The 12,034-nt window shown below is 44.8% G+C and overlaps 2 protein-coding genes across 3 annotated transcripts in view; one reads left to right on the plus strand and one right to left on the minus strand.

The window, feature by feature from the left end:
• NSF (N-ethylmaleimide sensitive factor, vesicle fusing ATPase) overlaps window positions 1-1,897 on the plus strand; it is an 81,353-nt gene extending 79,456 nt beyond the window's left edge. For both annotated transcript variants that reach the window (XM_085316162.1, XM_085316161.1), the window contains exon 21: window positions 352-1,897. In XM_085316162.1, the coding sequence (XP_085172288.1) occupies window positions 352-367 (16 nt within the window). In that variant the 3' untranslated portion in view covers window positions 368-1,897. The remainder of the gene's footprint in view (window positions 1-351) is intronic.
• Window positions 1,898-5,523: 3,626 nt separating this feature from the next.
• The window catches only part of WNT3 (Wnt family member 3), a 52,826-nt gene continuing 46,315 nt past the window's right edge, over window positions 5,524-12,034 (minus strand). Inside the window, exons 3-4 of the mRNA XM_085316156.1 lie at window positions 7,643-7,908; window positions 5,524-6,094 (exon numbers count right to left, since the gene is read on the minus strand). Coding sequence (XP_085172282.1) covers window positions 5,615-6,094; window positions 7,643-7,908 — 746 coding nt within the window. The 3' untranslated portion in view covers window positions 5,524-5,614. The remainder of the gene's footprint in view (window positions 6,095-7,642; window positions 7,909-12,034) is intronic.

Below are 12,034 nucleotides of genomic sequence, written 5' to 3' on the forward strand. Positions count from 1 at the left end.
GTATCTTTTAACATTTAAATGAGATATTGGACCACAGTTCTACTTTGTTTAACTAAAGTAAATCAGAAGACGTTCTAATAGGAGTTGGCTAGTTATTGTCTAAAATCTGGATCTTCAATTTCTTGTATTTYTGCTGTTTGAGTAAAAGCTGTCCCACTCTTTCCTGTGTAGGTATCGCAGGGAATAGTTAGGCCTAGTCTTAACTGTGATATCTCCTAGAAAATGCCTTTCTAATACATGCAGGGCAGTACCTGTACTGGGGAAGTTCGCAACACTGTCTTGGCTACATGTAAATGCTTGATGCTTTTATACACCTGTGTGCTTTCTTGATGCATTGGGCTTCTTTTGCAGGAGCTCCCTAGACTGAAGACGGACCAAGCGCAAGATCAACAGCTGGAAAAGTGACCAATCTGGAGAATATACACTGGGATCTTTACTCTTCTGTGTTCAACGCACCGGACAAAGTGAAATGCTTCCCGTTTCCAAGAACCCAATGTGGAATTTGCATGTTTAGTGCAATACAGTATCTTTATCCTTTGTCTTTAATATACTGATGTCATGTGGAAGTGTCTTCTAGAACACTGTGCTTCTGTCTCTGTGCAGGCAAGGCTATGTTCTCATTTGATTTTAGCATGGGGGAAATGTAAGTTTTGAAGCTCATGCTCACTTGTGTCCAGCATCCAGTTGCTACGATGGGAAAGAAAACCTGACTTCTAATAAAACCTGATAGTCCGTGGTGAAGTTGTATTTAAAGTCCTATTCTTTATTATTCTGATCTAAAGAACACCTTGTTCAGTTATGTTGTCATATGCCTCATTGAACCATTGAGCCAGGCAGATAACCTAAAGACGGTGACCACAATAATCTAGAATTTTCTAGATGCTAATAYCCATTTTTTTAATGCCAAGGTATTTTGTGGCCTAATGAAGGAGAGACTGGCTAATGGCGTTAATGATAGGAAGAAGGCAGAGAAATACGTTGATCAGAGTAGAGGAAACTTTCAAATCCAGTATTTAAGGCTTCAGAACTTGTTGTTAATTCAAAAACAGTTATGAGAGATGCTGGTTCCAACCTGAAAGCTCTTCATGAGTGCAGTGTAGAAGGCAGTTTTGGCATCAGCTAGGCTGATTATATTCTATTTTTCTGCCATATTACCAAAGGTTGAAATTCCTCCTTTGAGAAAGAGAGGAGGCTAAGCTCTCAGGCATCCATGAGATGTACGTTACCACGGTTTTGCACTGAAGTAAAGGAATGTATCAGACTTTGCTATAGGGTCCTTGCCCAATGGTCATCTAACGTCAGTAAGATGCTGCTGTTGTTGACTGCATGAGAAAACTCTCCTCTGTTTCATTGGCTCCACCTGTTTAATAAGTTTCATAGAACATACCTCAATTTGGTGGGGCAAAATATCAAAGCCATTTATGAGATCTTAGTCAGTGTAGCTTCCTAAACTTGACTAGACACGCTGTAAGGACTAGCAGCTTTGTACTGAAAGCGATGTTCCCAGGGAAGGAGGGTGTTTTACATTCTTTAGGCCTGAAGGTGAAGGTTCTCTAGTCTTTTTTTTTTTTTTTTTTTTTTTTTTGCATACTTACAGCAATCAAAGTATTTTGACCACTGCACTCTGGTTTCTTTTCCTTTGGCAGTGCTGTTGTATTGTGATAACATTGCGAGTCCCAGTGGTTATTACTCCTTTTCATTTGTGTTTGATCTTGTGACTTTATTTGTTCTCTTCTTTCCTCTGCTAGTCCTAGGGACAACAGTGTACTTTAACTTATTTTTCAGAGTAAATGATGTAAACCTTATTGTGTCTTTGTCCAGAGATATATTGATGAATAAATACCTAGTTTAATTGCACATTAATGGATTCAATAAAAAGCACAACTACTTGTGATGATCTGAGAGACAGCTGTGTCTTTGGGGGTGGTTGGACAGACATGTAAGTATTGAGTGCTGCTGTGTGGCATGAAGATAGCCAAGTGCTTCCCAGGCTGCTGAAAGCCAGAAAGATGCTAAGCTGGTTGGACCTGAGCATAGATAGCTTGAATACAGATAGTCCTAAAGGAGCTCTGAGAAGAGCTCTGGTCCACTCCATTCCAGAGTTTCTTGGACCCTGCAATGCTGGGGAAATGCTGAAGATAGGCAGGGGGTGATGTATCACTCTTTGGGAAGGCCAAATTGGAAGACCAGAACAAACTGGCTAGTGTGACATCCAAGCCATTCCACCCTATTCTGTGACTTTCCATCCATTGTGTTTACCTCAGGTGGGAGATGGCAGAAGAGAATGACCCATCTTGGCTCCTTTCCATCACATTTCCTCTAAGACRCTTGTACCTTAACAAGAGCGGTTTTATATTGCTTTAAACAATAATGGACACATTTTTCCTGCCCTTCTTTCCTTTATCCAGTTGCTGCTTTTTCCTGGACTTTACAGAAATGTAAATGTCTTTCTAATTACAAATGTCTTGTGAATTGAATTGTTGGCCAAAGTCAAGTAAGTTTGGAAGTATTGTTGGGTTTTGGGGCGGGTGGAGGGAGGTGGAGAAGGTGATAGACAGACATACAGATAGCTTCCAAAGGAAAATATGCTCATAAGCTTATGCTAGGCACAGAAAGGCCCATGAAGGCAGAGCTGCCAGTCATCTGGATTGATAGCCAAACTTTATTTGTGTTTGTGTAACTTTGAAGGCGTCACTGGTGCCCTACAGTAGGAGATGACACTCTGGCAGAAGTGTGCTGTGTCCAACCTGGTGCAGTGAAACAGAGCTTGGAACTGGTACAGCACAAGCAACATGATGTTTCAAACAGTGCTATACAAAAAAGCAAATATAATTGTTCTGTGTATAAATTGATGATTCTTTTTTTTTACCCTATATCTAGCCCTGTTTTAGGCCAGTGCTGTGGGAAATTGTGTGTGTGTAAAAAGCATCATTCATGTATGGGAGAGGCTGCAGAAATACCCACCCAGAATTGTTCATGGATATGTCTTTAAGTGAGAAAATTTGGATCTTAGTCTGTCCAAACAATCAAAAGCTGAATCAATGATAGCATGTAAGTACTTTTTTAGGGAGCAAACTTGTTATCTAAAGGCTATTTTAGTCCAGTAATCTAGCAATGTGTGTACACTGTGGTACTGCACTCTACAAAATCAAAATCTTAGCTTTTTGCTGTAAAATATCATGTATTGGCTTCATGATGCCATCATTGTCTTGTATTCACGTGACTCTGTGCCTAAGTAAGTGGATGGAGCACCACTGCTGCCATAGCACTGAACTCAAGTGACCTTGAAAGGCAAACCACACAAGCTGGCAAGGGCATATATATATACATATATATTTAACCTTATCTTTAATGGCTTACCACAAAAAATGCAAGTTGAAATATATTTTTCTCCAAATATATATATTTATATAATATATAATCTTAGTTAACTCAAGTATATACATTGTATAATAAATAATGCTTATAAAAAGAGAAATTTTCTGAATATAAAATAAAAAAACATCAACCTCTACAACTTTATACAAAACTTTGGATACAGCAGATTGATGGAAAAAGATCTTCCATTCAGTGCTAGAATACCTGGCTACAGTAAAATAATTACAAGGCAATAAATGTTCTATTTAATATTAAATACCTTTTCTCGATTAAAAAAAAAWGAAAGGGATTTTGTTTAAAGTCAGGTACTTGGAGTCTTTCCAGACACAGGATTTAATATATACTTTTAAATAGAATGCATATCAGAAGGTGGCTTATTTCTGAGACAGAGTTTTCTTCAGCTCTTCTGTGATCTTTTAATTTTAGAAAGCTGATGCTTATGTGGTTGCTTGAATCCGGTAGCTCTTCATCATGCTCTGCAGAGGAGGAACTGAGAATTTTGTTCTGATTCTTGCCACTCGCGGGTCTGAGCGACTGGGCCGGGTACTGTGCTCCATATGCAGGAACTTTTACCCGTTTTATTGCTTTTTGCAGTACAAGGTACAACTCTTTCCACTAGACAAATGAGTGGAGTAGAGGACAGAGGATGTTTTAAGACACCTTTTGCAACTCCTATGTCAAATCACTGGCACATGAGAAGTGGCATCTGACCCTGCTGATGTCACCTGGTTGATCTTRGTCTCTATCGTATGTGAAGGAGCCTACCAGGACATAGAGATTTTTTTTTTTTTTAATTTCAAGGGTTAATACACCAYGAAAATGTGAGCCCAGCGGGGATGAGGAGGGGAAATGTGGCCAAGGAAAACCAGGGAGTGGGAGGAGGGACAAACACTGCTTCTTCTGCACTGARGTGTGTTATGGGACATGTGTGGCCACACCTGGGGCCAAAGCCATGTTGTTGTTACAGAGCTTCGAGGCTTGAGCTGAAGCCCTCATAAATGAATTGCTAATAGCTCAAAATATAATCCTACGGGAAGGAAAAGGTCTGCTTGGAGTTGTGATACTGCTTAACACAGTAGAGTCTACTCTTCCCATCTGCCCTAGCCTCTCCTGCTGGACAAGGTGGTTTGAACAATTCTGAGAAGAAATGCTGATGAGAAGACTTGGACAGAAGTCTCTTTGCCATAGCTTCTGTCTSCTTGTCTGTTATTGATACTAAAAGCAGGTGTAGCAGCTAACCTGGCCTGTGTCCTGTTACTGGAGAGATGCTGTGAGCTCATCTTGTGATGAAAGATTGTATTAAGGGATGCTTAGTTAATAGGTGCATGAACAATGTGTATCTGCCCGGTTCTGATTGTGGGCTGCCTGAGGAGACCTGCAAAACCGTAAAGATCTCCCTTTGGCAGTTACACAGCCTGATGGGGTRGTGACACAACTCAAAGAAGATCACAACCTCACCGTGTCCACTCTGCTCTTAGCTGAGGCTTGTGCCATACATCAGAGAATCAGTTCTGGACTCTGGTTTCCTGCCATCTCAGGGGGTGAGGAACAAAGACGGCAAAGCAGGAGGTGAAAGGAGAGACTGGCTGTAAAGCTCCCTTCACAAGCTCACTTAAACATAATTGTTTCCCCAAAATCATCTCCTTGGAAGGAAAGAGCCTGGCTAGTGTGGGGAGCTGGCTCCTTTCCTTCCTTCTCACGCTKCATCTACTGAAAGTGGGACAATCTRTGCAAGCAGGCAGAGGAAGCCTGTATTAGTTCAGCTTTCACTGTGTCAAATTAATTCCTGCTTGAAACCCTGTATTAGCKTTTACATGGGCCAGGCCTCCAGAAGAGGACAGAGCTGGAAGCTCTGAGCATGCCTTGTTAGCAGCATACTGTCTGGTCCCTGTGGCTGCTGCCTCACTTGGACCTGTGAAGTCCCTCCTCCTGGGCAGTCCATCATGCCAAACAGCATGAAAAGTCAGCAGATAAGTGATCTAACATGTCTGTGGTGTCAGGTCTAGCCTCAAAGCACCTTGCTTGGGCAAGACTTGGTGATACTGTGAGTCTTCTCTGCAGTGCCGGTGCTGGCTATACGAAGGTGTTTGCCCTGGCCAAACTGGCCAAGAGATTTGGGATTTTTTTGTATCATCCTCTGAAGCGTGAGGCCACCATATGGAAGCTGATCAAAGGACCGATGAACTCCTGGCCCAGCTCTGGAGCAACCTCCCCTCAGCTGGAGACCTACCTATGGTTACTTGCATGTGTGGACATCATAGACACGTATGCACTCCTGGCAGCTCACATAGCAGCACCAGTGGAAGATGCAGTGACACTTCTCCTTACGTTTCTCAGTCCTGGTGTTGTGGCCACGACCACAGCACAGCAGGTCGCAGCCATCGATCCCATGGGAGGTGACATTGCATGTTCTGTCCCTTGTACCAAAGGAGCCTGTCTCTGGGTTGGGCTCACAGAAGTTGGGGGAGTTCTCATAGTAGACCAGATCTCGCTCTGTTGGTGGCTTGAAAAGAGCGTACTTGGCCCTGAGAGTTTCTACCCATCCCCGAGATTCTCGGTGCTTTTCAACAACCATCTCGGAGGCGCTGTCATATTTATCCTTCAGGTAGTCACCAATTGCCCGGAAGTCTGGCTGGGCCCACCAGCAGGTCTTGACCTCACAGCTTCCCGAAAGACCGTGACACTTGCACTTGAGGTGCATGTGATCCAGAATGGTCTGTCCAGAGGAGAAAAAGCAGGCAGTCAGCAACAGATTACAACCCCGATAATTTGCTTGCAAATCCACCTTTTGCTAACTGGATATAGATGTCTGATCTGAGCTTGGTCTGGGGCTGAAAACTCACTGGAGCTATGGCGTATGGCAGAAACAACTCTAGTCAGATATGCTGCACTAGAGAAACATCAGGACGTGACTGAGACTTGAGCATATGCTCTAAAGAAACTTTTGCAACAGGCTCTCTCTCTACCCCTTGGCATGTCACTTAGGGCAAAATTCTCTTACTGCTACCTTCCTTCCCTCCAGAATGTGTTGTCTGAAGTGAGACAGCTCTGCGATTGCTTTCCAAACACATCAAACACTTAGAGGTGTCAACTAGAGGGCAGGTATCCCACAGCTCTGAAAGTTAGACCCAAACCCTGCTGCTGCGAGTGCAGTAAATAATGTTGAGCACTGTTACTGTGGAGCAAGTAAGATGTTTTTCTCAAGATCCTTCTATTGCAAGTGTCATGGTCYTTCCTGCCCTGTTGGTGGGAAATCAGAGCCTGGAGCAGTTGAGGGTTAGGTGACTTCTCTCACACAACATGGTTCTAGGCTGATCCAGGTCATAGCTTTACAAACAACTTTTCATTTTATATCTCGAGTCTGTCAATTTGCACTAGAAAGAAAAAGAAATTGTAAATCTAAGGACGTTACACTGTCTTCCCCAGAAATCTCATCCACGGGGAGCAAAATAATCACTGATTATTGTTAAATTTTTACACGATTTTTTACAGGAAGTCATCAGTCATTGTTAACATGCATTACAGATTCAAGCTTCTGCCCTTCCACTTCTATCTATTGTGGCTATGGAAAAATGATACTTTCCTGGGTGTTTAGCTATTTGAAAGCTCTCACTGTAACAGCTTAAAGTGTGTTTAATTCGCCAGTGGCCTAGAGCAGGCAGTTGTGTAGTTGCCTGCCTACGGTAAAAATCACTAGATAGGACAAGGTCATAATGTGTAACCAGAGTTCAAGGGCAATAACGCAATAAATAATGCAAAAGGTTTGAATGTGTTGTGTCCTGGACCTGGAGCACATTGTGGTATTTGGCATTTTGCGTATGATGCTGGCTACTCAGCAGAGCACCTGAGGGCTGCCTGGGCAGTGGGAAGATGCAGGTCCTGCCCATGCTCTGCCTTATGTCTCTGTGTGATGATAAAACACATAGGGGAGTTTAGGAAGGAATTGCCTTGGAGGAAAGCCTGGATCATCAACGACTGGGGCCTTGGAAATTAGCACTGGGTGTCTATCAATTGAGAAAACCTGTGCTGCTTTGAGAGGTGTTTGCCCTGGAAGCAAGCTGTGCTTCAGCTGTCCTTCTTCTGGAGAGAGATGGAGCAGAAACTTGCTGGTATCCTGGGAATAATTCCCAAAAGGTCCTGCCTGGGCTTTATCATGGTCCTGTTACTTCAGCGCAAGTCTATTGCTGTAGCAGGAGCCAGACTGGGCCACCCACCCATGCGCGGTGACCAGCACTGGAGCAGTGGTGTTAGACGGAGCACTCACCGTCCTGCCGGCCTCGTTGTTGTGCCTGTTCATGGCTGAGCGGGCATCTGGCCGGTTCTCTCGAGCATCTGCGAATTCACGGGACACTAGCACTCCGAAGTCGGCATCCTCACTGCATCCCCCCCATTTCCAGCCATCTCCTGGAGGCCCTTTGTGGTGGGAGTCACAGCCGCAGATTGTGGAGGTGCCCTCGGCACAAGAGCGGGTTACAGCGAAGGCCACACCTGCTGACGCAATGGCATGGACAAAGGCAGACTCTCGCGTGGCTGGGAATAAAAAGAGTCCAGGGGATTATTTGCTAGGGTAACACTTTTTGTTTTCCTTACCAGCCTCCTTCAGGATCATCTAAATTTCATTAAAAAAAAAGTTATTTGTTCATTTTTCAATTAACATTTTCTGAATCAGGTGGTGCTGGTGGCTGCTGGTTGCCCTTTGAAGCACGCAGGCAGGAATAGCRAGTAGGAGAGAAGCATGACTCCAACTCTGCAAATTACCAGTATAGTATTTGGCCCAAATTGAAGGGGTACAGTATTTGATCCAGTGCTGCTGCTCATGCWTACACAAAAGGACAGTGTAAGCTTGAGCAGCACTCAGAAAAGAGTTACTGGAATAATTCTTGGACCGGAAACCCAGAGAGGGCAAAGGGAATCAATGCCTGGAATTAGTCCAAGGCGAGATGAAATAACTTCTCTATGTGCTGAAATGGGGAAATGATTTCAGATTATACAGAACAGACAATGGCAGMGCTAGAGCTAGAAATTAAAGTTAAGCATATCTAGACTAGACCAAATGTGACTTTCCAGCAGTGACTGCTACTGACCACAAAAACCCTTCCCATGACTCTGCACCCATTGACTCCATACATGGTCAAACCAAAGTTGCCCCAGAGATGCAGCACACCTGGCTGAGCAGTTGTGAGCAAAGACAGACTGTGTGGCTGTGCGGCAGGGCCCTCCCGACACAGTGTAGCTTCGAGGCAATCCATCCCAATGAAATAATGTTTCAGAGTTAAGCTTTGACCATCTTATCCCAAAAATGAGATCTTGAAACAAAGTGAGATAGTAGAAGATATCCCTTCTGACCCTTTGGCAGGCAGGAAGAGACTTTTAGAGGTTTGTGGGCTGCTGTGACAATGATAGCAAAGGCTTGTTCACATGCTGGTGGAGGACAGACACCTGTGTGCACTGGGATGAGACCGGCTGAGAGTTCAAGATGGGATGCTGGCTGAGTCACTTCTGCTTCTGCTACATGTGTTGGAACATCTCTCCAGGCTGAAATGCTCCTCCAGACTGATAGCAGAGCCTTTGGGCTGTTCATCTTCATGTACTTGCTCTTTCATCCCTGAATCTAATTAACCACTTGGCTCTGCAGTGGGCTAAAACCACCCTAGGGTATGGAGATGACCTTGCAGTTGCTCGTTAATTATGGAACAAAACTGGAGGAAATCAAAGTGGAGGAGACTCAAGTTTCTTCTGTGACTCTGTTGGCATGCTCCAAGTGCGCAATTGGAATGGATGAATTTTGGCAGGCCCAGAGGAGCAAACCTGAACAAAAAGCTGGAAGCTATGAATGCTGAACAAAGGGTTAAATAAATTATCCAGGATGCCTAGGTGGACTGGGAGCTGGGAATGGGAGCAAGTGGGAATCCTTTGTGCTAACAGAGAGAAAATGACTCAGTAGAACAGATACCTGAGCAGGAGGTGGGAACAAAACAAAGAAATACTCCACACCAAGCTGTAACGGATTTGCTGAACCRGAGCACCTCTGTCTATCACCTCTTCCACCTAGGAGCTTCCCTGGTCAGTGTGTGAGGCCCTGGCACAGGAATGACCTGGATTTTGGACAGTAGCAGCCAAGTTATGAAGAAGCCATCAAAGAAAGATGTTTGCAATGACAGGCTATTACAGTCAGCTGGCTCTGAACAGGACAGTAGGGCCAAGCAGGATGGGTGGGAAACCAGGTTAGAACTGTCTGCTCTGGGCCTGCTCCCTGCCTAGAACCGCTGAACGTGTCTCATCTGCCTGGGGCCAATGAGGAGCTGCTGCTCTTCACCGTGTGCTGAAACCCCTCCAACTTGCACACCATAGCCTTTGCCTGAGGCTCTTCCTTACTCAGTGATGGCTGTTGTAAGCACAAGGAATCTCTTATTCAGAGTGGGTTGTTCTGGGTAGAAATGACCAAAGACCGACGTTGAAGTGCACCCCTGGGCCCCAAGAGTAGGAGACACCAGAGATGGCAGCATGGGCAGCAGTTCTGAATAGTATGTCCAAAACAATGTCTGCGATGCAGCCATCTGGACAGACTTTCTTGGTCTGCTGCTATTGGACAAAACTGATGAGTTGTTAGAAGCACTATCAAAAAATACTGTCATGGAATACACCTCTGTCAAGGTTCTGTGGCAGTTCCTGATCCAAACTGTGGACCCTGTAAGTAAGAGAGCATTATTTGGAAATGAGAAATGGACAATCTTTCAGCAATTAGATGTTACTTGGTCACTCAGGACTTGAAATAGGATAAGTAAACGTGAGGTTTACTTCCTTACATCCCTTGTGCAACATGCAAGGAGACAAAAGTGAATAGGCAGTCTGAAGAAGAAATGCAGAGAACTGGAAGAGGCCACCAAAAATCACTGCATACCTAAACCTAGCATTAGAGTGTGCAGAGGGAGATGACCTCATTCACTTAATATGGTAGGATTTTCCTACTATTAGGTCTCTGAGATTAATATCACATCTTTGGAAGTCTTGCACTCAGATTACCTACAGATGGAAAATATGCCATCAAACTGAAAAAAAGTATTTCCAACATTATATATCTAGGTATGCTAATTCTTCAGGAAGCCATTGTAGAAGATGGGAGATGGGCTAGAGAAGCCACAACTCTGAACTGAGCTTGTCTTTGCCCTAATGCAATGGCTCTTCCACTTCTCATTCAGGGGAAGGTAAACTTTGGGAGAAGCTGAGAGTGATGTTGGATTCATCAGTGCTTAAGTTCTCTAAAATCACACTAGCTGTCATTGGAGTCAATCCCACCTCACTTCCCAACGTGCAGGAGAACATGCATGTGTTGAAGGCAGATCGTTGGGGTCTGTGGTGTTTGGAGTACTGTTGCTAGTGGATGATGTCTTTGGTGCACTGTAGAATCACAGAACAGTTGAGGCTGGAAGAGAACTCTGGAGATCATCTACTCCAACCCCACTGCTCAAACAGGGTCACCTAGAGCACGTTGCACAGTATTCCATCCAGTCGGGTTTTGAGTATCTCCAGAGAAGGAGACTCCACAATCTCCTTAGGCAACCTGTTCCCCTGCTCTGTCACTCCCACATTAAAGAAATTTTTCCTCATGTTCAGATAGAACTGCCTGTGTTTCAGTTTGTGCCTGTTGCCTCTTGTCCTCTTGCTTTGCACCACTGAAAAGAGTCTGGCCCCATCATCTTGACGCTCTCCCTTATAGTATTTGCAGACATTGATAAGATCCCCTCTCCATCTTCTCTTCTCCATGATAAACAGGCCCAGCTCTTGCAACCTTTTCTCATAACACAGATGCTCCAGGCCTCTAATCATATTTGTAGCCCTACGCTTGACTCTCTCCAGTAGTTCCATGTCTCTTTTGTACTGGGGAGCCCAGAACTGGACGCAGTACTCCACACGTGGCCTCAACAGGATTGAGCAAAGGGGGAGGATCACCTCCCTCGACCTGCTGGCAACACTCTTCCTAATGCACCCCGGAATACCATTGGCCTTCTTGGCCACAAGGGCACATTGCTGGCTCATGGTTGACTTACTGTCCACCAGGACTCCCAGGTCTTTCTCTGCAGAGTTGCTTTCCAGCAGGTCAACCCCCAACCTGTGTTGGTGGATGAGGTTATTCCTCCCTAGGTGCAGGACCCTGCACTTGGCTTTGTTGACCTTCATAAGGTTCCTCTCTGCCCAACTCTCCAGCCTGTCCATGTCTCTCTGAATGGCAGCAGAGCTTTCTGATGTATCAGCTACCATCCATTCATATTCATTGGCAAATAAGTTGAACAAGACTGGACCCAGGACTGACCCGTGGGGGACGCCACTAGCTACAGGCCTTCAACTGGACTCTGTGCCACTGACCACAACCCTCTGAGTTCTGCCTTTCAGCCAGTTCTCTATCCACCTCATTGTCCAGTCATCTAACCTGTATTTCCTGAGCTTACCTCAGAGTATGTTATGGGAGACAGTGTCAAAAGCCTTGCTGAAGTCAAGGTACACAACGCCCACTGCTCTCCCCTCATCTACCCAGCCAGTCATTCCATCAGAGAAGGCTATCAGATGGGTTAAGCAGGATTTCCCCTTGGTGAATCCATGCTGACTACTCCTGATCACGTTCTTTCCCTCCACATGCTTAGAGAATGTTTCCAGGTGC

Source organism: Rhea americana, unplaced genomic scaffold (assembly GCF_003343005.1).
Source record: "Rhea americana isolate MKP2758 unplaced genomic scaffold, rheAme1 scaffold_453, whole genome shotgun sequence".
Classification (NCBI taxonomy): Eukaryota; Metazoa; Chordata; class Aves; order Rheiformes; family Rheidae; genus Rhea; species Rhea americana.